At 47.8% G+C, this 20,280-nt stretch overlaps 1 protein-coding gene across 2 annotated transcripts in view; it reads left to right on the plus strand.

Moving 5' to 3' along the window:
• The first annotated feature begins 8,465 nt into the window (after window positions 1-8,465).
• The window catches only part of ITGB5 (integrin subunit beta 5), a 112,672-nt gene continuing 100,857 nt past the window's right edge, over window positions 8,466-20,280 (plus strand). Inside the window, exon 1 of one of the 2 annotated variants that reach the window (XM_032869450.1) lies at window positions 8,466-8,945. In XM_032869450.1, the coding sequence (XP_032725341.1) occupies window positions 8,876-8,945 (70 nt within the window). In that variant the 5' untranslated portion in view covers window positions 8,466-8,875. The remainder of the gene's footprint in view (window positions 8,946-20,280) is intronic. The other variant, XM_032869449.1, reaches the window with a different exon arrangement.

A 20,280-nucleotide genomic window follows, 5' to 3' on the forward strand; every position in this document is an offset into this window, starting at 1 on the left:
GGAGGCTGCCATGCTGGTCTGCTGTGATTCTTAGCCACATTTTTAAAAAAGATTCATTAAATATACACATATAAATACATATATATATATAGAGAGAGAGAGCACATGCAAGCTCACATGTGTGGCAGGAGGGGCAGAAGGGGATGGAGAGGGAGAGTAGAGCCCAAAGTAGGGCTCAATCCCATGACCCTTTTAGCCAAGCTAAAATCAAGAGTCAGATGCGTGGGGCACCTGGATGGCTCCGTGGGTTAAACCTCTGCCTTCGGCTCAGGTCATGAACCCAGGGTCCTGGAATCGAGTCCCGCATCGAGCTCTCTGCTCAGCGGGGAGCCTGCTTCCCTTCCTCTCTCTATGCCTGCCTCTCTGCCTACTTGTGATCTCTGTCTGTCAAATCAATAAGTAGAGTCTTTAAAAAAAAAAAAAGAGTCAGACGCGGAAGGGACTGAGCCACCCTGCCGCGTTATTTATTTATTGAGGGGGGTAGGGGTAGAGGGAGAGAATCTTAGGCAGAGTCCCTACTGAGCTCAGAGCCTGCTTGGAGCTTGATCTCATGACCCTGGTATCATGACCTGAGCTGAAACCAAGAGTGGATGCCTAACCAACTGAGCCACCGAGGCACACACCACACCAGCCACATTTTTTGAGTAAAGTGAAGCATGCCTTCTGGAAGCCTTGTGGTTGGAATGTCTATTTGAACCTAGGAGGAACCTCTGGAGGGCACTGCAGACATCATGTGTTATGATCTCTGAAATGTTAGAGCAGACGGTTACCTATCTCTACCGAAGCTAGGGAAGAGGAAATTATCGAAGAAGGAGCTTACAGTCAGAGTAACTTAGCTAGGGAGCTGATGGAGGCTCCTGTGACATTATTTAAAGAGCCAGGGCAACTATTTGCAGAGGCTCCTCTCAAAACAAGTCCTCACAGTCTTCCCACTTTTCCACTGTTAAAGGGCAAAGGCTTTTTGAAGGACACTGTTGGTACAACAGGTTATGTAAACCAGAGCCTGCTGCCAGGTGCCAAACACATCTGACTTCACAAATAGTAATTACAAAGCCAAGTCTGGCATGGGCTAGAGTCTTCTCTTTCCACACAAGCAAACTGAGGTCCAAGGAGGGGCAGGAAGTTACATGAAGTTACATGGTTGTTCAACTAGGTTATGGCATTGAGACTGGAGATCACTCCTTCTGATTCGGAGCCCAGATCTCTAGTTTTTCTCTACTAGCCATTAAATGTGAAGACTATATTCTTTCTTTTTTTTTTTTTTAAAGATTTTATTTATTTATTTGACAGAGAGAGATCACAAGTAGGCAGAGAGAGAGGGGGAAGCAGCCTCCCCACTGAGCAGAGAGCCCAATGTGGGGCTCAATCCCAGGATCCTGAGATCACGACCTGAGCTGAAGGTGGAGGCTTTAACCCAATGAGCCACCTAGGCACCCCTGAAGACTATATTCTTTTTATTATTTTTTATTTCTTTTCAGTGTAACAGAATTCATTGTTTATGCACCACACCCAGTGCTCCATGCAATATGTGCCCTCCATAATACCCACCACCTAGCTCCCCTGACCTCCCACCCCATGCCCCTTCAAAACCCTCAGATTGTTTTTCATAGTCCATAGTCTCTCATGGTTCATCTCCCCTTCCAGTTTCCCTCAACTCCTTTCTCCTCTCCATCTCCCATGTCCTCCATGTTATTTGTTATGCTCCACAAATAAGTGAAAACCATATAACTGACTCTCTCTGCTTGACTTATTTCACTCAGCATAATCTCTTCCAGTCCCATCCATGTTGCTACAAAAGTTGGGTATTCATCCTTTCTGATGGAGGCATAATACTCCATAGTGTATATGGACCACATTTTTCTTATCCATTCATCCAGTGAAGGGCATCTTGGTTCTTTCCACAGTTTGGCAACTGTGGCCATTGCTGCTGTAAACATTGGGGTACAGATGGCCCTTCTTTTCACTACATCTTTATCTTTGGGGTAAATACCCAGTAGTGCAACTGCAGGGTCATAGGGAAGCTCTATTTTAAATTTCTTAAGGAATCTCCACACTGTTCTCCAAAGTGGCTGCACCAACTTGCATTCCCATCAACAGTGTAAGAGGGTTTCCCTTTCTCCATATCCTCTCCAACACACGTTGTTTCCTGTCTTGCTAATGTTGGCCATTCTAACTGGTGTAAGGTGGTATCTCAATGTGGTTTTAATTTGAATTTCCCTGATGGCTAGTGATGATGAACATATTTTCATGTTTCTGATAGCCATTTGTATGTCTTCATTGGAGAAGTGTCTTTTCATGTCTTCTGCCCATTTTTTGACATGATTATCTGTTTTGTGTGTGTTGAGTTTAAGAAGTTCTTTGTAGATCCTGGATATTAACCTTTTGTCTGTACTGTCATTTGTGAATATCTTCTCCCATTCTTTAGGTTGCCTCTTTGTTTTGTTGACTGTTTCCTTTGCTGTGCAGAAACTTTTGATCTTGATGAAGTCCCAAAAGTTCATTTTCGCTTTTGTTTCCTTTGCCTTTGGAGACATATCTTGAAAGAAGTTGCTGTGGTTGATATCGAAGAGGTTACTACCTATGTTCTCCTCTAGGATTCTGATGGATTCCTGTCTCACGTTGAGGTCTTTTATCCATTTCGAGTTTATCTTTGTGTACGGTGTAAGAGAATGGTAGAGTTTCATTCTTCCACATATAGCTGTCCAATTTTCCTAGCACCATTTATTGAAGAGACTTGAAGACTATATTCTATAAAAGGACAGCATCCCCTGCACAGAGGCTAAAGTTGGGGCCCAGGCTGGTGCTTGATGCCTCCTGCAGGGCTTTGGCCCATGGCTTCTTGCAGACCCAGCAGTTACTTCATCTCCACCCCCAAATCTGGCCCCCCAGAAAGAGGTAGGGGGTCAGGAGCTTGTCTTACCTTTGGAAGAGCTGTAGAACTCCTAGCTAAACATTCTCTTAAGGACCATTGATGGAGCTAAGACAAGGCAGAAGAGAGAGGCAGGAAGGAAGTGGGAGGTAGCAGGTAAGGGAATGGAGTGTAGGTGAAAAGGACAAAACGAAAATGGTACTCAAGCGGCCAGGGCAGAATGCTGGCTCAGCTTCCAGCAGCATGCCCAAGTTACTGGCTTCCTTCTTCTGGTCTGTAGATGTCTCCGTCCCTGCCTATGTCTCTGGTGTTCACTGCTTTCTGTCCCATCCTCCTACTCTGTGGCTTTTACCCACGCCACATCTCTATGGACCACACCTGCTCCCTGTGTGGGACACCTGTGTCCTTTCCCCATCCCCCTACTCACTCCTTTTTTCCTGCCATTTAACTCTCAAAGTCTCTAGACATAATTAATTTAAAAGGGGTGTGTGTGTGTGTGTGTGTGTGTGTGTGTGTGTTTGTATGCTTGTATTCATTCATTATACTTTTTATTGAAATAATTGGAAAAGAGGGGTGCCTGGGCGGCTCAGTGGGTTAAAGTCTCTGCCTTTGGCTCAGGTCATGATCCTAGGGTCCTGGGATCAAGCCCCACATCAGGCTCTCTGCTTAGCGGGGAGCCTGTTTCTCCCTCTCTCTCTGCCTACCTCTCTGCCTACTTGTGATCTCTGTCTGTCAAATAAAAAATAAAATCTTAAAAAAAAAAAAAAAAAAGAAAGAACTGGAAAGGAATCTATGCCTTTTAGGTGGTATGAGGTAGCTTCTAGAAAGACAGAAACAAACTGTGATGGCTTTGCTAGAGTGGAAAAGGGGCATTTAGGGAAGCACGCCAATGGTCTCCTCTGGGTAAAATTGCCCTACGGACAATTTTAAAGAAAAGTTTTCTAAAAAGAAAGCACTCATGCCAAAATTAGTTGAAAAACATAACAACTTTTACTGTAATTTTATTTATGGATATTACTTTTAAATGTTTTAGTTCATGAAAACCAGAAAACATATATTCCTTCTGGAAAATACTATCTTAAAAGTACTTTCAAAACTAGCTTTTGAAAAATTGCTCTCAGAAAGATATAATAATGAATGTTTTCAGAATTGATAATTATATAAACAGAGAGGGTGGAAATACACAACTTAGGGTGTGCTGGCTACTTCATAAAATAAGTTTCATGATCACATGTGTTACTTAGCTTCAGAGAAACACATTTGTACATTAAAATCAACAACCATAAGCAGAAACCCCTTTCCTTATTGTTGAAAATCTCTGTCAAGACCTGTTTTGTATTCCATTTCTCAGTGTGCAATTCTACCCACCTCAGGCTTGGCATAACCCCAGTGTGCATCCTGAACTCCAAAACAAACAAAAATCACTAAGGGACCTGCTAAAGGCCAGTTAACATTGTAGGCTATTTTCACCAAAATGGGACCTGGTATCCTCACCATGACTCACTATTTGCTCATCTCCTGTGTTTATCCATTACCTGGAGGTTGCCTTTAGGTCTGTTTTGGTTGTCCTTTAGGGGCTGTAAACTCTGAGAGTCAGCATAGGGATTATTTTTTCCTCCGTTGTATACAGGAGGAGAAAAAACCTATTAGGAACAGGTCATGATCCTAGGGTCCTGGAATCGAGTCCCACATCAGGCTCCTTGCTCAGCAGGGATCCTGCTTCTCCCTCTGCCTGTTGCTTCCCCTACTTGTGCTCTCTGTGTCAAATAAATAAATAAAATCTTTAAAAAAGGAACATTTTCCTACAAAAAGAAAGAATTTGGTATTTTTAAAGTAAAAAGTTAATATTAACATTAAAGAAAATTTTATACATGTTTCATAGCCCTACTAATTGCCGCACAAGAATTTTGTAGTATCCTGCCACCAGGGCCCTTCATTTCTTGCACTGTTACAAAACCTAGGTATGACTGTTAAAAGAAGAGTGAATTAAGCATATTACCTAAACTAAGGTGAATACGGTAGGGTTGTCTTCCGCTCCTACCTTGAACTTTTCCTCCTGCATATTAGATTATGACTATGTATTGGTAGAAGATTTTTGATCTGGATTATAAATTGAATTTCAGAATATGACAACTCACTCTGGAAGTGAGTTAGCGTGTAAACCTGAACTGTGAAATAGAGGAAGTTTTAACTAATTGATTTTTAAGTATTTTTTTTTAATTATAGCAAAATGAACAGTACATAACATTTACCATCTTAGCCATTTTAAAGTGTACAGTTCAGTGGCGTTAAGTGAACTCACAATGTTGGCCACAATCCATTCATTTCCAAAACTTTTTCATTACCCCAATCTGGAAATTCTGTACCCATTAATTAATGACTCCGTATTTGCCCCTCTCTTCAGGGCCCTGGTAACCTCTATTACACTTTGTGACTCCATGAAACGGTCTATTCTAGAGACCTTAAATAACTAGAATTGTACAATATTTGTCCTTTGTGTCTTGTTTATTTCACTCAGCACATTTTCAAGGTTCATTTGCTTTGTGTCTTGTTTATTTCACTCAGCACGTTTTCAGGGTTCATTTGCGTTGTACCATGTGTCAGAGTTTCATTCCTTTCAAGGCTAAATAATGGTCTGTTGTATGTAGATTCTACATTTTGCTTATCCATTCATTGATTGATGGTCATCTGAGTTGTTTCCACCTTTTGGCTATTGTAAATAATGCTGCTTTGAACATGGGAGCACAGTTAGCTCTTTGAGTTCTCTTTCTTTTTTCTTTTTAAAATTATTTTGGGTATATCCCCAGAACAGAAGTTGCTGGATCATGTGGTAATTCTATGTTTAACTTTCTGAGGACCAAACCCTGTTTTGTTTTAATTTTTTTTAAAGACTGTTATTTATTTGAGAGAGGGAGAGTGTGCTCATGCAAGCGTGAATGGGGGAGGGGCAGAGGGAGAGAGAGAGAATTCTCAAGCTGACTCCCTGCCCCCCAATGTGGTGCCCGTCCCCCAAGCCATGATATCATGACTGGGTTGGACTAGTCGGGGAGGCTTTGCCTACCGAGCCACCCAGGCACCCCCTGTTTTAAAACTAATAGGAATCAGGGGTGCCTGGGTGGCTCAGTCTGTTCCGCAGCTGACTCTTTCTTGATTTTGGCTCAGGTCATGATCTCAGGATCCTGGGATCACACCCCTCCTCAGGCTCTGGGCTCTGGGCTCCTGGCTCCTGACTTAGTGGGGGGTCTGCTTGAGGATTTTCTCTCTTCTCTCCCTCTGCCCCTCGCTCCCCACACCCCCTCACGCTTGTGCAAGTGCACACACACTCTCTCCCAACTAAACAAATAAATCTTTAATGTAATAAATAAAGCTAATAAGAAACATAAAACTTCTCTGGGTTATCCTTGCTTAAACTTTGAGAGTCAAACCCAGTCCAACCAGCAGTCTCCTGCAAGCCCAGAAGCTCAGCGACAATCAGCAGTGGGTTGTGCCCAGGGCAGCTACAAGGGAAGCTGTTCCAGGAATTGTGAAAAATGCTGCCTGTCTCCCCTTCCTGAGGGGGTGCATCAGTGTACCCTGACTTTGCCTATTAGAGGAAGTCAAAGCATTTGAAGGGCATGTCTACCCTCCAGCTTAATAAAAAGAATGAAGAGTTCTAGAACAGGATAAAAGCCACAAGCCAGAAACCAAAAGCTTCAGAGGGATTAGAAGAGGCATTTTCAAAATAGTTCTAAGATAATGGAGATGGGAGAATGCTTAAGGCAGGTCTGGGCAGGCTGGAAAACACCAGGTGGGACAGGACCGGGGCAGATTTGACTGCAGCACTTTCCAGCACTCTGCAGATTTGAGACTGCAGTCTAGGTAAACAGGGGTCTGTAACTCCCCATTCACCTGTTATTATACTTTCTATTATAATTTCTATTATACTTTCTGATTCCATGAATTTGCCTATTTTAGGTATGCCATAGGAGTAAAATCATACAATATTTGTCCTTTTGTGTCTCATTTATTGCACTTAAACAAATAAGGGTCTGAGCTGTGAAACACCCTGTTGGAGGGGGGAAGGTGATGCATAGATCAGACATCAAAAGGCTTAAAGGCTGCTAGATAAATGCAAATTAGTATTCTTACTGATGCAACATTTACTTGGTTTTTGAGACTTTCCTTCCATCTCTGCCAGACAGATCTTCTAAAATCACCACTTGGTACATGACAGCTCCTCGTTCAAACTCTCTCTCCAGCTTCCCATTACTTATGATCTATGCCTCCCAAGGCTGGATAAGAGTTGCTCCCAAGGCCTCAGATAGACCCAGGGAAGCCTCAGCAGCACCACTTCTACTGAAAAGTATTTGGGAATGAGTGTGACTGTTACATCAGAGCAAACATGGGGATGTTATGGAGTGCAATACTGGCATGCAGTTTAAGGACGAAATGCTGGCTCTCAGATTTGGAGCTCTGCCCCCCTTGGCACAGCATATTACAGGAATAAGTTTACTTCCTTGGGCATCAGGGCCTCACCTTGGTAGAGCCTGGGAGCGGAAGGGGGCACAAATTAAGATTAAATTCTAAACTCCTTCATCTGGGCTATTAGAACTATCTCCCGCCCCTGGGAGCTATCACTTTGCTCTTCACTCCTTAACAGCTTCTGTTTTTAGTAAAGGCATTCTGAACCTTTCCGCAGGTATCCCAGCTCAGTCATTTCCTCCCGCAAATTAACACCTCTGTGCCTCACTTTTCTCATCTGGGTAACAGTAGGGTTGTGGGGAGGATTATGTGAGTTAAGGTGGTAATTTAGAACAGTGCCTGGCTAGCACAGCGTTCTCGGTCCGTGCCAGGCAACCTGTTACTATTGCTTTCCAGACGAAGGCCACCTCTTCCCTTCCTGCCTATGAACCACTCGTGTTCATCCGTTCATAGAGGTCCAGCCCAAGCCCACCTGTCCCTTCGCGCGCGCTGTCAGGGGAAGCTCCTCACTCTCAGCTCTCGGTGGCCATTTCAGAACTTGCTCAGATGCAAGGGATAAGCTAGCCCGAGCATCTGTTTATCAGGTTAGCTCCACGAAAACCGCCAGCGTATCGAGATAAGGAAAGGGAAGGATAGCGGCACGTCGTCCAGTCTCGAATCCTCGGAAAGGACAAAGCGCAGGGAAAAGCGGACGTTGCCTGCGCCTCCACGCCCCACATGTCCTCCCTTCCCGATCAAGCGCATCTCCTCGTATTACACCGGCGGGCGCCTCGGTCGCTCCTCCCGCGAGCGCGCGGCCGGCAGTGCGACTTTGGAGAAACCAGACGGCCACGGCGGGGTCTCACCGTCCTGCTCTCTCTCCCGAAGTTTAGCAACCCAGAGTAATGGGGGCCGTCCTCCGCCCTCTCCCCGTGGCGCCTGGCTGCTAAGAAAGCACAACGAGACCTTCCCTAGCGCCTTTGCCCCCCCCGCCAGCGCTCGGGGAGAGACATCCACCTGGGAGCCCGAGGCTCTGCGTCCCGGGCGGATCCCAGCGAGGGGCGGAGCTGGCCCAGCCCGGAATTCGCCCCGCCCCGCCCGGCTGTAAGCTGACCGTGTGGCAGCCAGGCGGGGGCTTGGAAGGAGGGAGAAGGGGAGGAGAGAAGAGGGTGGAAAGTGGATCCTGGCGGGCGGGAGGGAGGAAGGGAAGGGGCGGAGGCGGAGGGCAGAGTGTGGCTGAGCGTCCCGAGCCCAAGTCGCGGTCCCTTCGCGGAGCCCGCCCCTCCCGGGCCCAGAGCCGCCCTCCGGGCAGTCCCAAGCCACGACCTCCCCGCCCCCCACCCCGATCCCGGACAGCCCCGGGACTCGGCTGCGAGCGCCGCGGGAGGGATGGTGGCGGCGGTGCGCGGGTCAGCGCAGCCGCCAGCTTCTCCCGCCCGGCCGCGGGCGCTGTGAGCCGGGAATGCGGCTGCGGCCCCCGGCCCTCGGCCCCAGCGCTCCGGCCCCGGCCCTGGGCCCCCGCGGAGCCCGCCGTCCGCGCCGCTGCTGAGGCCGGGCGCCCCCACCATGCCGCGGGCCCCCGCGCCCCTGTACGCCTGCCTGCTCGGGCTCTGCTCGCTCGTGCCCAGCCTCCCAGGTAAGCCGGGCCCCCGCGGCGCAGAGAAACTGTCCGGCGTGCAGCCGCCCGCAGGCAGCGTGGAGGGCCGGGCGGGGTGCTCTGTAGGAAGGGGAGAGCGTCTTCTGGGCCCCCCAGGTGGGCGAGTCGCGGGGTACGGCCCGGCGGGGGGCTTGCGAGGTGCGTGCGCCACCCAGCGCGCAGCCTGCAGCCGCCCCGGCGCGCTGTTGTCCGCCGCGGGTCAGTCCCGGGCCGAGGAGGAGCCTTCCCTTCCTGTGTAAACAGCCTTGCCCGGCTGCTGACCGGCCCGCGTGCGCCCGCGTCCAGTGTCCCGGGAGGGCGGCCGCCAGCCCTGCGCGGGGGCCGGAGCGCCGCAGTCCCAGGCACAAAGCGGCCCTTGTGGCCGGCCGGGGGCGGGCGGGCTGCAGGGAGGCGCCGACGGATGCCGCGGGTGCCCCGGTGCTCAGAGAGGCGAAGGGCAGCAGGGCGGGGCGAGAGACCTGGAGTCCTGGCTGGAGCCGCGGCTACTCGGGACAGGGTCGTCTCTTGGAACTGCGGGTGCTCAGGGTGCCTTAGCATGTCCTAGGGTTTCACTGCACCCAGGCCGACCGCCTGCCTTTAAAGTTGTAATCCCCTCGCTTCCTCCCCCAAACCACCGCAAATCCCGGGGGAGACCGGCGTCCCAAGTCGCAGCTCCACCTGGACTTCCCGATCTGATTGCTTCTGCCTGGCTTTATCCGGGGATTTACACGCATTCGTCCCCCGCCCCCCCAACATTCCCCTAACTCTGGGGCGTTCGGGGCGGGAGGGTTAGGAGGTGTGCGATTGCTTTGGCGCGACTCTGCCAAGGGTTGGCAGCTGCGTGAGGAGCCCCCAGTTACCTGCTGTTAAGTTTTCCGAGTTGGGAGGCCCCAGAGGGAGGATGCTCTGTTTTGCGCCTGGCTGCCAGGCAGATAAGCTACCCCTAAGCCCTCCAAAAAAAAGCAGGAAGTTCCGATCTTTCCCCTTTCCCGGAGGAAATAATTGTGTGCTGGGGTGCTTCGTTGCTCCGTTGCCTTGCACACCCAAGATACTTGATTGCTCTTGTGCCTGGCTGCCAAGCGAGAGGGGACTGTTCCCCCGTGGCACCTCATTTAGGAAGGCAGTTGAAGGTTTACCCCTGAGAGAAGGACGGTTCTGGGCACACAAAAACTTCCTTTACGCTCGAATTCAGACTTAATACTCTAGCAAGATTTCTTTAATGGGAAAATAATCACTCTGGAGCTTGGAGCAGATCAGTGGTTTCCAAACACCCATCTGGCAGCCAGCGCCCATCGATGCTTTCCTGCGTCCTCAGGGAAATGCGAAGAGAAAGATGAAGTTGGTGTCAAACCCAGGAGTTTATCTTTGGCAGTGGTTCCCTGCCTCGCAAGGACTGTCCTTCAATTTGAAATTATGTCTTTTTTATTTTTGGTGGGAAAACTTCTTTTAATGATTTATAGTGATGATAGAGGTAGTTTTTATTTTTGGCAAAATAAAAATATCTGGCCATCCTGTATAAAGAGGCCATCCCTGCCTCTGTTTCTGTTTGTTTTCTTCTGTTCTGTTCATGTTCTGTGAAGTCCCAGAGTTTGGGAACTGCTAAAGGAGAGGATTTCTGAGTTTCCCTACAGCTTGACATTCTCTGATTCTAATAAAAACTCAAATGCTTCCAGTTGTGACGAATTCTTTTCATATATTGCTTTGCATTTGCGTTGTGGCTTCTGTTTTTCACAGTTCACGTGCATCTTCACGACCATCTCCATTCTTTCCGTCGGGCCCCAAAGGGTGAAGTGACTTGCCCACTCTCCTTGTCCGTGATCTCAAAGCTTTGTCCCACAGGACGCAGCTTAGGCCTGGAGAAAAGTGTGGAGCCATCGTGGTTTCTCTCCAACTCTTTCAGAGCCCGCTTTTCTTCTGCTTTTGCCCTGTGAGAACTCAGCCAGCCCGCTGCGGGCCAGCAGAGCCAAGGTACAGCAAGCCCATCGCTGGCTTCCAGACCTGTCCTCTCCCTCTTAGCCCTGGAGCGTCTCATGGTTAGATGGGGCTGACTCACATCTGTGTGATTTCTCCTAGCGCCCCAGTGTTGCTTCCAACAGAGTTCGAAACAGTTTTCCTTTCCTCTTCTTTCCCTTCACTTCTCTCCCTCTCGAAGCACCTCAGGTACTTTTTTCCCCAGAGCCTGTTTCCTGTCTTGCTACTAGGAACATGGTTGGAAAGAAAAACCTTCGTTGTCCAGTGAAAGAAGGAGGAGAACTAGGGGTGCCTGGGTGGCTCAGTGGGTTAAAGCCTCTGCCTTCGGCTCGGGTCATGATCCCGGGGTCCTGGGATCGAGCCCCACATCGGGCTCTCTGCTTCGTGGGGAGCCTGCTTCCCCCCCTCTCTCTCTGCTTGCCTCTCTGCCTACTTGTGATCTCTGTCTAATAAATAAATAAAATCTTAAAAAAAAAAAAAAAAGAAGGAGGAGACCTGCAGGGCCATGCCTACCCCAGGTGTCCTGAGACCAGGGGCCATGCTGTCCATCTGTTGCTTTCACCACACTTCCATCCCTGTGCCTAATCCAGCAGAAAACAGACTTATAATTTAAGAGCGCTCATTTCAAACAAGTCCCTGGCAGGTTGACAACCACCCCCCTACCCTTGTCCCAGCGTTATCTCCTGCTCTTCTCATCCCGTGGCCCAGAACCTCCAGACAGGACCTTTGGACACAAAAACCTTCCCACAGAACCAGGGAAGAGTTTCTCTGGGCCTTTGCCCTTCCAGAAGGAAGGGGGGCCAGCATTGATCTTGCTGCTGGAACTGGAGTCATGTTTGCTGTCATCGTTTGTGGAAAAAAAAAAAAAAAATCAAATGTTCTTTCAGGAAATGCCCTGCAAATTAGAATGCTCTGCTTCTTGAGACAGAGCCCTTTATTCTGTTCTGTGGGCTCCTGTTGGCGCACTCTCCCCTGCACCACAGGTTCCAGGGCCTGTGAGGGGGCCGCTGGAATTGGGCCTTGGCTTTGCACCTCTCTCCAGGTGACCGGGCCTGGCTTTAGAAATAACAGGGCAGCAGGGTCCAAACGGTGGCCTTGGTTTGGGGACTGCTCTTTACCTCAGGTATTTGCGTTTTAGCTCCCACCATCCTTGAATGAGGGGGGTGGTTTATAAAGGGAATTGAGGCAGAAGAGGGCAGGGTCTAATTAGGTCTAATTAGTATTCTCCTTCTGCTTGTTCTCCGTGCTTATTGCGCTACTGAGGCAACGGAGAATTACAATACCTAAGTGGTTGGCAGAAGGCTTTCTGTGCCCGCCTGCCTTGGTTACTGGTTTCACTTCTTCAGCCTGCTCCTGGAACTGTTCTGAAAAGTTTGAATGATACCAGTAACCCAGCACAGTTACGCACCGCTTCAGTAATGGCGTCGTTTTCATGCGGCAGCGTGCAGCTGGGTTCATGGGGGGGGGGGGTGTCTCTTTTTCCTCTTTTCACAGGTGTTTTCTGTTGCCTGGGGCAGGGGGAAGGCTTCAGAAAGCCCACTGCTATAGTTTGTTTGCTTTCTTTCCCGTGGCAATGGGATTAGTGGGCTTTATAGATATAAAGGAATACTTTATAGGCACCCACTGTTTGTGAGGCTGCTTCTTGCTTCTGTTGAATGCAGGGTTTGATTCCTGGGCCACCTGGTGAAGAGTCTGCCCCAAGGCAGGCCTTGACACATCCCTTATGTGGTGGCGGGGGAGGGGAGGTGTGTGGCACGCAGTCCTTACTGGATTCCCTCCCCAGCCCTCCTCCCCTTCCACCACCCAAGTTTTCCCCCTCCTCCCCAGATGGGGCCTGCTCCTGCACTTGTCCCCTTTTCCTGTTTGTAGCTCTCACTCAGAGTGATTCTGTTAAAACTCAAGTCAGATCCTGTTCCTCTGCTTAAAACCCTCCAGTGGCTTCCAGAAGTCCTGACAGTGTCCGGCCATGCCTCTGCATGCACTCTGACTTCCCTGACTTTATGTTTCTGGCCATTTCTGCTGGTGCCCTTAGCTCTCTCTCTGTTCCTTGCAGCACAGCAGGCCCCTCCTGGGGCCTGGGATACCCCCCTCCCTCCCCGTAGCTGCCTCCATCCTGCAGCCCTTTCTTGGTGGTCTCCTGCTCAGCTGGAGAGGTGTCCCTGGCCACTCCCAACTCAACCTCCTGCCCCACATTCCTCTAGCCTCTTTTCTTTAGGGATTTTTCTCTGCAGCCCTCATCCTCTCTGGTGCTCTCAGATCTTGTGTACTGTCCTCTTGTGTACTGTCCATCGCCTCCTGCGCCCACAAGAAGGATTCTCCTCCGACCAGAACCTAAGCACTGTGAGAGCCGGGAGCTGTTGACTTTATTACTGTGTTCTCTCTGCTTAGGATGGTGCCTGAGGCACACGGGTTCGATGCTTGGATGAACTTGAGTCTTGGGTAGGGCGGGTGGGGCTTGTTCTGTCCTCTGCTCTTTGTGCCTTCTATAACCAGTCTGGAGGTCAGGGACTGTGCATGCAGTGCACTAGTAGGAGACATTCTGGGAGAGAAAGAACACGTTTGAATGTGTCAAGGTGTCTGGAGCTGGGGGAGGTGATAGAGGCCATGGACCGCACCGCCTGAATTGCTTGCATGAGGCTACTGAGGCCTGGAAAGGATAAGTGATGTGCCAGAGGTCATGGAGGCAGGAAGTGGCTGAACCAGTGCTTGGATCTTTCCTGCCCAGGGTAGCCTATCCTTGCCCCCTATTTGCAGCTCAAATGTCCCCTCCTCGGTGAAGCTTTCTCTGCATCCTTTAGGTAGGTGGAATTGGCTTCTCCTTCCCTTGCTCCCATAGTACATTCTGTGAGACTAGAGGCTGGTGGGGGGTGGGGAAGGAGAGGGGAGGGGGTCCCCCTCACCTGCTAGGTGGCAAATTGCCTAGGTCTCATTTACCTTTAGGTTCCTGGTACAACTGCAATGGACCCCCCGCCCCTATCCCCCTACCTTATGGTTTCAGTATATTTAGAAAACCCCTCAACTTTCTAAAAATGTAAAGCAGTTTTAGATTTATAGAAAAATGAAGAGGGTAGTACAGAGAGTTCCTATATACCCCACACCCAGTTTAGCCTATTTATTAACGTCTTCTCTTAGTATGGTACATTTTTTTTTCAATTAATGAATCACACTGATACATTATTATCAACTAAAGTCCATACTTTATTTTATTTATTTTTATTTATTTATTTTTTTTTGGAAGTAGGTTCTATGCCCATCATGGAACTTGAACTCGTGACCCTGAGATCAAGAATCCCGTATTCTACTGAATGAGCCAGCCAGGCGCCCCTAGAGGTCATACTTTACTCAGAATTCTTTCTTTTACCCGGTGTTTCTCCTGTTCTAGGATCCATTCTGGATGCCACCAAAACTGAGTTGCCATGTCTCCTTAGGCTCCTCTTGGCTTCGACAGTTTCTCTGTCTGTACCTGTTTTAGATGACCTTGACAATTTCGAGGATATATTTTGTAAATTGTCCCTCTGTTGGGATTTATCTGATGTTTTTCCTCATAATTGGACTGGAATTAAGGGTTTTTGGAGGAGGCCATAGAGGCAATCAGTTGCCTTTTTAAAAATTATTTTTGAACAGATAATATAGTCACATGATATTTTTATGGTGTAACAGCTATACAGTGAGAAATCTGTTTTGCGTTCTTATTGCCTATCAGTCCAGCATGTTGTCCTGACCCCTTCCTGGCACAGACTGTCCCTGTTAGGTTTCTTAATGTATCCAAAGTGTTTTCTGTGTGTGTGTTACAAGTGTCTCTCCCCTTATGTTTATTGAAAGATAGCACTGTCCAACTGTTGTATGTCTTGCCTTTTATTTTTAACTTAGTGATATATCAAGGTAAGCTTCCTGTCAGTATCTAGGGAGCACACACATTCTTTTTTAAAGCTGCATCTTATATGCAATCATATGAATTGGGGTTTTTTTGTTTGTTTGTTTTTGTTTTTTGACTTGGAATTTTATCATTTATTATAAGGGGGTGGGAGAAGAAACCTTTTTTTTTCCTTTCAAACACATCCATGCAGATGGCAGATCTTTAAACCATACTGAGTCTGCGGTGCAGATTATGTACCTCGGGCCCCAGTCCTGGAGGAGGTACAAGGTCGTGTGGGAGGGCCGCTGGCCCTTCACAATGCTCCGGCTGTCAGACCTGGGACAAGTCCCTTAACCAATGAATTGGGGTTTTAAAAATGCAAATCCTGTCTATCAAGCTGGATGTTCTGCAGCTGTGTGATGTTCAGAAAGGCAGTCTAAGATGGGAACCGAGATCAGGCCTTCCCAGGGCATATTTATAGTTTATGGTAACATCTTTGGGTCAATGACTGTTCAGTTGCTAGGTTCTGAACCAGAAACATTTTGTCTACCGTGTGAGAATGTGTGTGGAGGGTGGTTCAGGGTATGGGGAGAGGCACTCCAGTGGCTTGTCACTTTTTTAAAAATCAAAACCAAACAATAATGAAATGTTTTTATTTTCTGTTGTCTTGACAACAGTGACTAAAATGTAATTTAGGACCACGGGAAGCCCACTTCCCACTTGAATCATGATGGTGACACATACACAAACTGTTCTGAATATCATGATCTGTTATTGTTTGTGTGTTTTGTGGTGGTAGTATCCACCCTATATCCTCATGATGCTTTTCCTACTGTCCCAGCTGAGTAGCATCCTTTCCCTTCTCCCTCTGCCAGTACCGGGTCCTTCCAGCTCAGTACTAGTTTCTGTTCTCCCTCTGAATGTCTCGGATCAGGAAGTTCCACCTGCTGGATGTGTGCTTTAGTAAGTGTTGTCTGACCTTGGACATGTAGGGTGGATGGAAATGGGGAGAAGCTGCCCGGAGGGATGCTGGCAGGAGGCCCCTGCAGAACTCTAGACCAAGTGCAGAGGGCCGGCTTGGGCACTGTAGGGCAGGAGAGGGCAGGCAGGAAGGGCTGGATTAGGAGAAACATTTCATACATCTTGAAGGAATGATCAACCGGACATGCTAGCTGCCTGGATATGATTGATGACAGAGAGCAGTGAGTCAATGAGTTTCGGAAGGAAAACATATTTTTAGATTATGGTTTGCAGTAAACCCTGGCTTCAGAGATATTAAGGGCTGCAGGCCGTTGCAGTGGGGCTGGAAATAGTCACAGTGCAAACCAAGAAAAGATGTGGCCACTGTCTGGGCCACCAGCGCCTATTTCCATGACCTAGACACGACACTTTGACATTTGTAAACTCTAGCTGTTTGGCTTTTTATTCATTGCTTCCACCCTTTCAAAATGCTGTCGGTGCCGAGTGACTCATCCAGCCGAATCCAAACTCTGCAATATTATTAGGTGGAGAGAGGAGTAATGCCAAAGGGAGGAAGTCTGGCACTGTGGCGTCCATCAGCACCTGACCTAGGCTCTGGGTTCTGGGAGTGCCTGTCTGCTACCTGCTGCCTGGCACCCTGAGCTCCCCGGGAGCAAGGCTTGGCCCAACCGTCTCCGTCTCCATATTTTGCTAGCGTCCCCTAGTCCAGAGCTTAGCATTGAGTACGCGCTTAGTGCAGGCTTTCTTGAATTTGGATGTGTCCCAGTAGCAGCCTCATTCTAGAGGAATCATTTTGGGTGCAGTAAAACGACTTTACTGTTGCCTGTGAATATGCGATGGTAATAGAAGCAGTTAGTAAGGCAGGACAGTAAATATTTTACAGTCGTTCAGTATGTTTTCATAGCAGATGTCTGTCATATCCTTTGAGCCACATCAGTATTACGTCAGATCTTTTAGGCTGGCAGAGGAGAAGACCAGAGCCCCTTCTGTCTGGGTCAGAACGGAGGAGCCCTTATTGCCCTGAGCTCAAGACCCATGATCCAAATTCCTAAATCTCACTGATGAGGCCCTGGTTATTAGAAAGTGGTCTTTGTGAATTTCTTGGGATTGAAGCAGAGACATAAGTGAGACACCTGACTTCAAATTCCTCCCCGATTGATGGCCTGTTATAGCTCCTTGCCAGAACGCTGGAATTCACTGGTTATGTGTCCCCGAGTCTGGGCTGGTTTCTGGATTGCCAGGCCTCCCCCATATGGGCACTCGCTAGGCAGCATCCCTTCTGACTTCTTTTCTTTGAGACTGAGCTTCTTTGTTTCAAGTCACTTACTCTCATTTTCATCTCTAAGATGAGCTGACTTGACTACATTATTTTAAGACATTTCTAGTTCTGAGGGTCTGCAGTTCTATGATTTTATGGAAATGACTTTATGCACCAAAGGAAATGATTCCCACAAGGGCCCGAGTTTGTACTTGGTAAGGAGAGCAGGGGAAAGTCACTTTCATCCCCAGTTTGACCCCCCTCACCTTACATTTGGGTTTCTGACCGGTGAGGAGATTTGACCCCAAAGTAGAACTGGCCTTTTCAAACTCTTTCTGCACACACTTTTTTTTTTTTTTTTTTTCTCCTTAAAAGCTTAAGTGCCTATTTAAAAGTCATCAAGTGAGTGGATTCACATTAAAATGAGAAAGGAATTTGTCAGGGCAAGCCGGAGGCAGGCAGGCCCAAATTCCCAGTGGGGGTTGGATTCAGAGACCTTCTTAGTTAGTGTTTAGACCCCGGAAGGGCTCTTCTTGCTGAAATGAGGTTATGCATGGTGGTTGGTCCCAGCATGTTTCTCCTGAGAAATGTGTTCCAAGGCCAGGTCTAGCACCCAGGAGGTCCTGGTGCAGGCCTGGCGGTGAGATTGGGGTCCCCCAGCTCTGGGGGTGTGGTGGCTGATTGGGACCAGGGGCTCAGAGTTCAGGATTGAGGTCTCTGCCTAGGGGAAAGCATCTGATTTACCTGCTCTGGGCCTCCTAAGCCACCCTCCTTTATTCCCAGCATCTCTGGTCCTGCCAGTTTCTCCTCCCTTCTATCCTGGTGGCCATTCTTATCCCAAATGGTATTTGTTCCCTCTAGTGTTCCTCAGGATGACACAGTACAGCTTCCTATCACTTAATTTCTGTTTTTACTGCTAGTGACAGGGAAGAAGCAGGGAGTTAAAATTAGCAAATTGGGGAAATGCTACATCTTCAAGATGTCTTGAAATAACTGTTCTCCCCCTTCCCCCCAGATCTTTAAAAAAATTTTTAATGCCTATATTTTTTAAATTTTGTTTTTTAATTTAAATTCAGTTAGCCAACATACAGTACATCATTAGTTTCTGATGTAGTGTTCAGTGATTCATTAGTTGCATGCAACACCCGGTGCTCCTCCCATCATGTGCCCTCCTTAATGCCCGTCACCCAGGTACCCCATCCCCTCACTCCCCTCCCCTTCCGCAGCCCTCAGTTTGTTTCGCAGAATCACGAGTCTGTCATGGTTTGTCTCCATCTCATTTCTTCCCATTCAGTTTTCCCTCCCTTCCCCTGTGATCCTCTGCGCTATTCCTTATGTTCCATATATGAGTGAAACCATATGATAATTGTCTTTCTCTGACTGATTTATTTCACTTAGCATAATCCCCTCCAGTTCTATCCATGTTGAGGCAAAAGTTGGGTATCTGACCTTTCTGATGGCTGAGTAATATTCCATTGTATAATGTGAACCACATCTTTATCCATTCACCTGTCAGTGAACATCTCGGCTTCTTTCACAGTTTGGCTATTGTGGCCATTGCTGCTGTGAACATTGGGGTGCATTTGCCCCTTCTTTTCACTACATCTGTGCTTTTGGGGTAAATACCCAGTAGTGCATTTGCTGGGTTGTAGGGTAGCTCTATTTTTAACTTGTCGAGGAAACTCCATACTGTTTTCTGGAGTGGCTGCAACAGCTTGCATTTCCACCAACAGTGTCAGAGGGTTCCCCCTTCTCCCCATCCTCGCCAAAATTTGTTATTCCCTGTCTTGTTAATTTTAGCCATTCTAACTGGTGTAAGGTGGTATCTCATTGTGGTTTTGATTTATACTTCCATGATGACAAGTGATATGGAGCATTTTTTCACATTTCTGGTGGCCATTTGTATATCTTCTTTGGGGAAATGCCTGTTCATGTCTTCTGTCCATTTCTTGACTGGCTTATTTGTCTTTTGGGCACAATAATTGTTTCTTTGGTACAATAATTGTTTTATGAACTTAGTGGAATTCACTATATTTTCTCTTCCATTCTCCCTTTTAATCTTTTTGGCTCTGCTTTCCCATTATACATTGGGCCCTTCTTTGTATGGCTGGTGGCTCTCCATTTCTTTTTTCCATTGATGCAGTGGGCCTCTCTCCTTCTGACATGACTAGGAGAAACAAGTGGGTCCCGTAGGGCTATGAGGGCTGAATAGAGTCATTTTCATTCAGAGAAAAACCAACATGTTCTGCTCATGATCAAAAGAAATGTATGGTTGACCTTTCTGAGGAAGGAAAGAGAAGGGATTATATGTTTCATCAAGGATACCTGTGCCACTGGCAAGGTTGAGGAAGGATGGGACTGGCTGTGGGTTGGGGAGTGGTGGTGGGGCAGCGGGTTTAACTTCACCACCACGATTCAGCCTGCCTCTGGGTGCCCAGATTAATGGAAGAGAGGGGTAGGCCTTGGTTCGAAATAAGTAACTTCTACAACGATAGACAAGTTTCCTTCTGATCTTGGTTTCTAGATTTGACCAGGGATGGGTTTTAGATTTGATCAAGTGCCTTTTCGTTTCTCAGTGAGGTGATGATAGGATTTTCCCATTTGACATACTAGTAGGTATATCGAATTAAGGCATTTTCTTTATCTTAACCCAACATTGTATTCCTTGGGTACATTCTTCTTTAAGGGTTCTGCTGGCTTCTTTTGGTGCACTTGGATTTGATGTGATAGTATCTGACTTAGGATTTTCTTATCTTATGCCTGAAGGTGATCAATCTGTTCTTCCTTTTTCTTCCTATATTTTTTTTTGTTTGTTTATTTTATTTTATTTTTTTTATTTTATTTTTTTAAAGATTTTATTTATTCATTTGACAGACAGAGATCACAAGTAGGCAGAGAGGCAGGCAGAGGGAGAGAGGAGAAAGCAGGCTCCCCGCTGAGCAGAGAGCCTGATGTGGGGCTCAATCCCAGGACCCTGGGATCATGACCTGAGCCGAAGGCAGAGGCTTTAAACCACTGAGCCACCCAGGCGCCCCTTGTTTGTTTATTTGAGAGAGAGAGGGCACAAAGGGACAGTGAGCGGGAAGAGCAGACTGCTTGCTGAGCAGAGAGCGCCATGAGGGACTTGATCCCAGAGATCATGACCTGAGCCAAAGGCAGACGCTTAACTGACTGAGGCCACCCAGGCGCCCCCTCTTTCTTTCTTTCTTTCTTTCTTTCTCTCTCTCTCTCTCTCTCTTTCTTTCTTTCTTTCTTTCTTTCTTTCTTTC

This window comes from Lontra canadensis, unplaced genomic scaffold (genome assembly GCF_010015895.1).
Source record: "Lontra canadensis isolate GAN:19392208 unplaced genomic scaffold, GSC_riverotter_1.0 scaffold38, whole genome shotgun sequence".
Lineage (NCBI taxonomy): Eukaryota > Metazoa > Chordata > Mammalia > Carnivora > Mustelidae > Lontra > Lontra canadensis.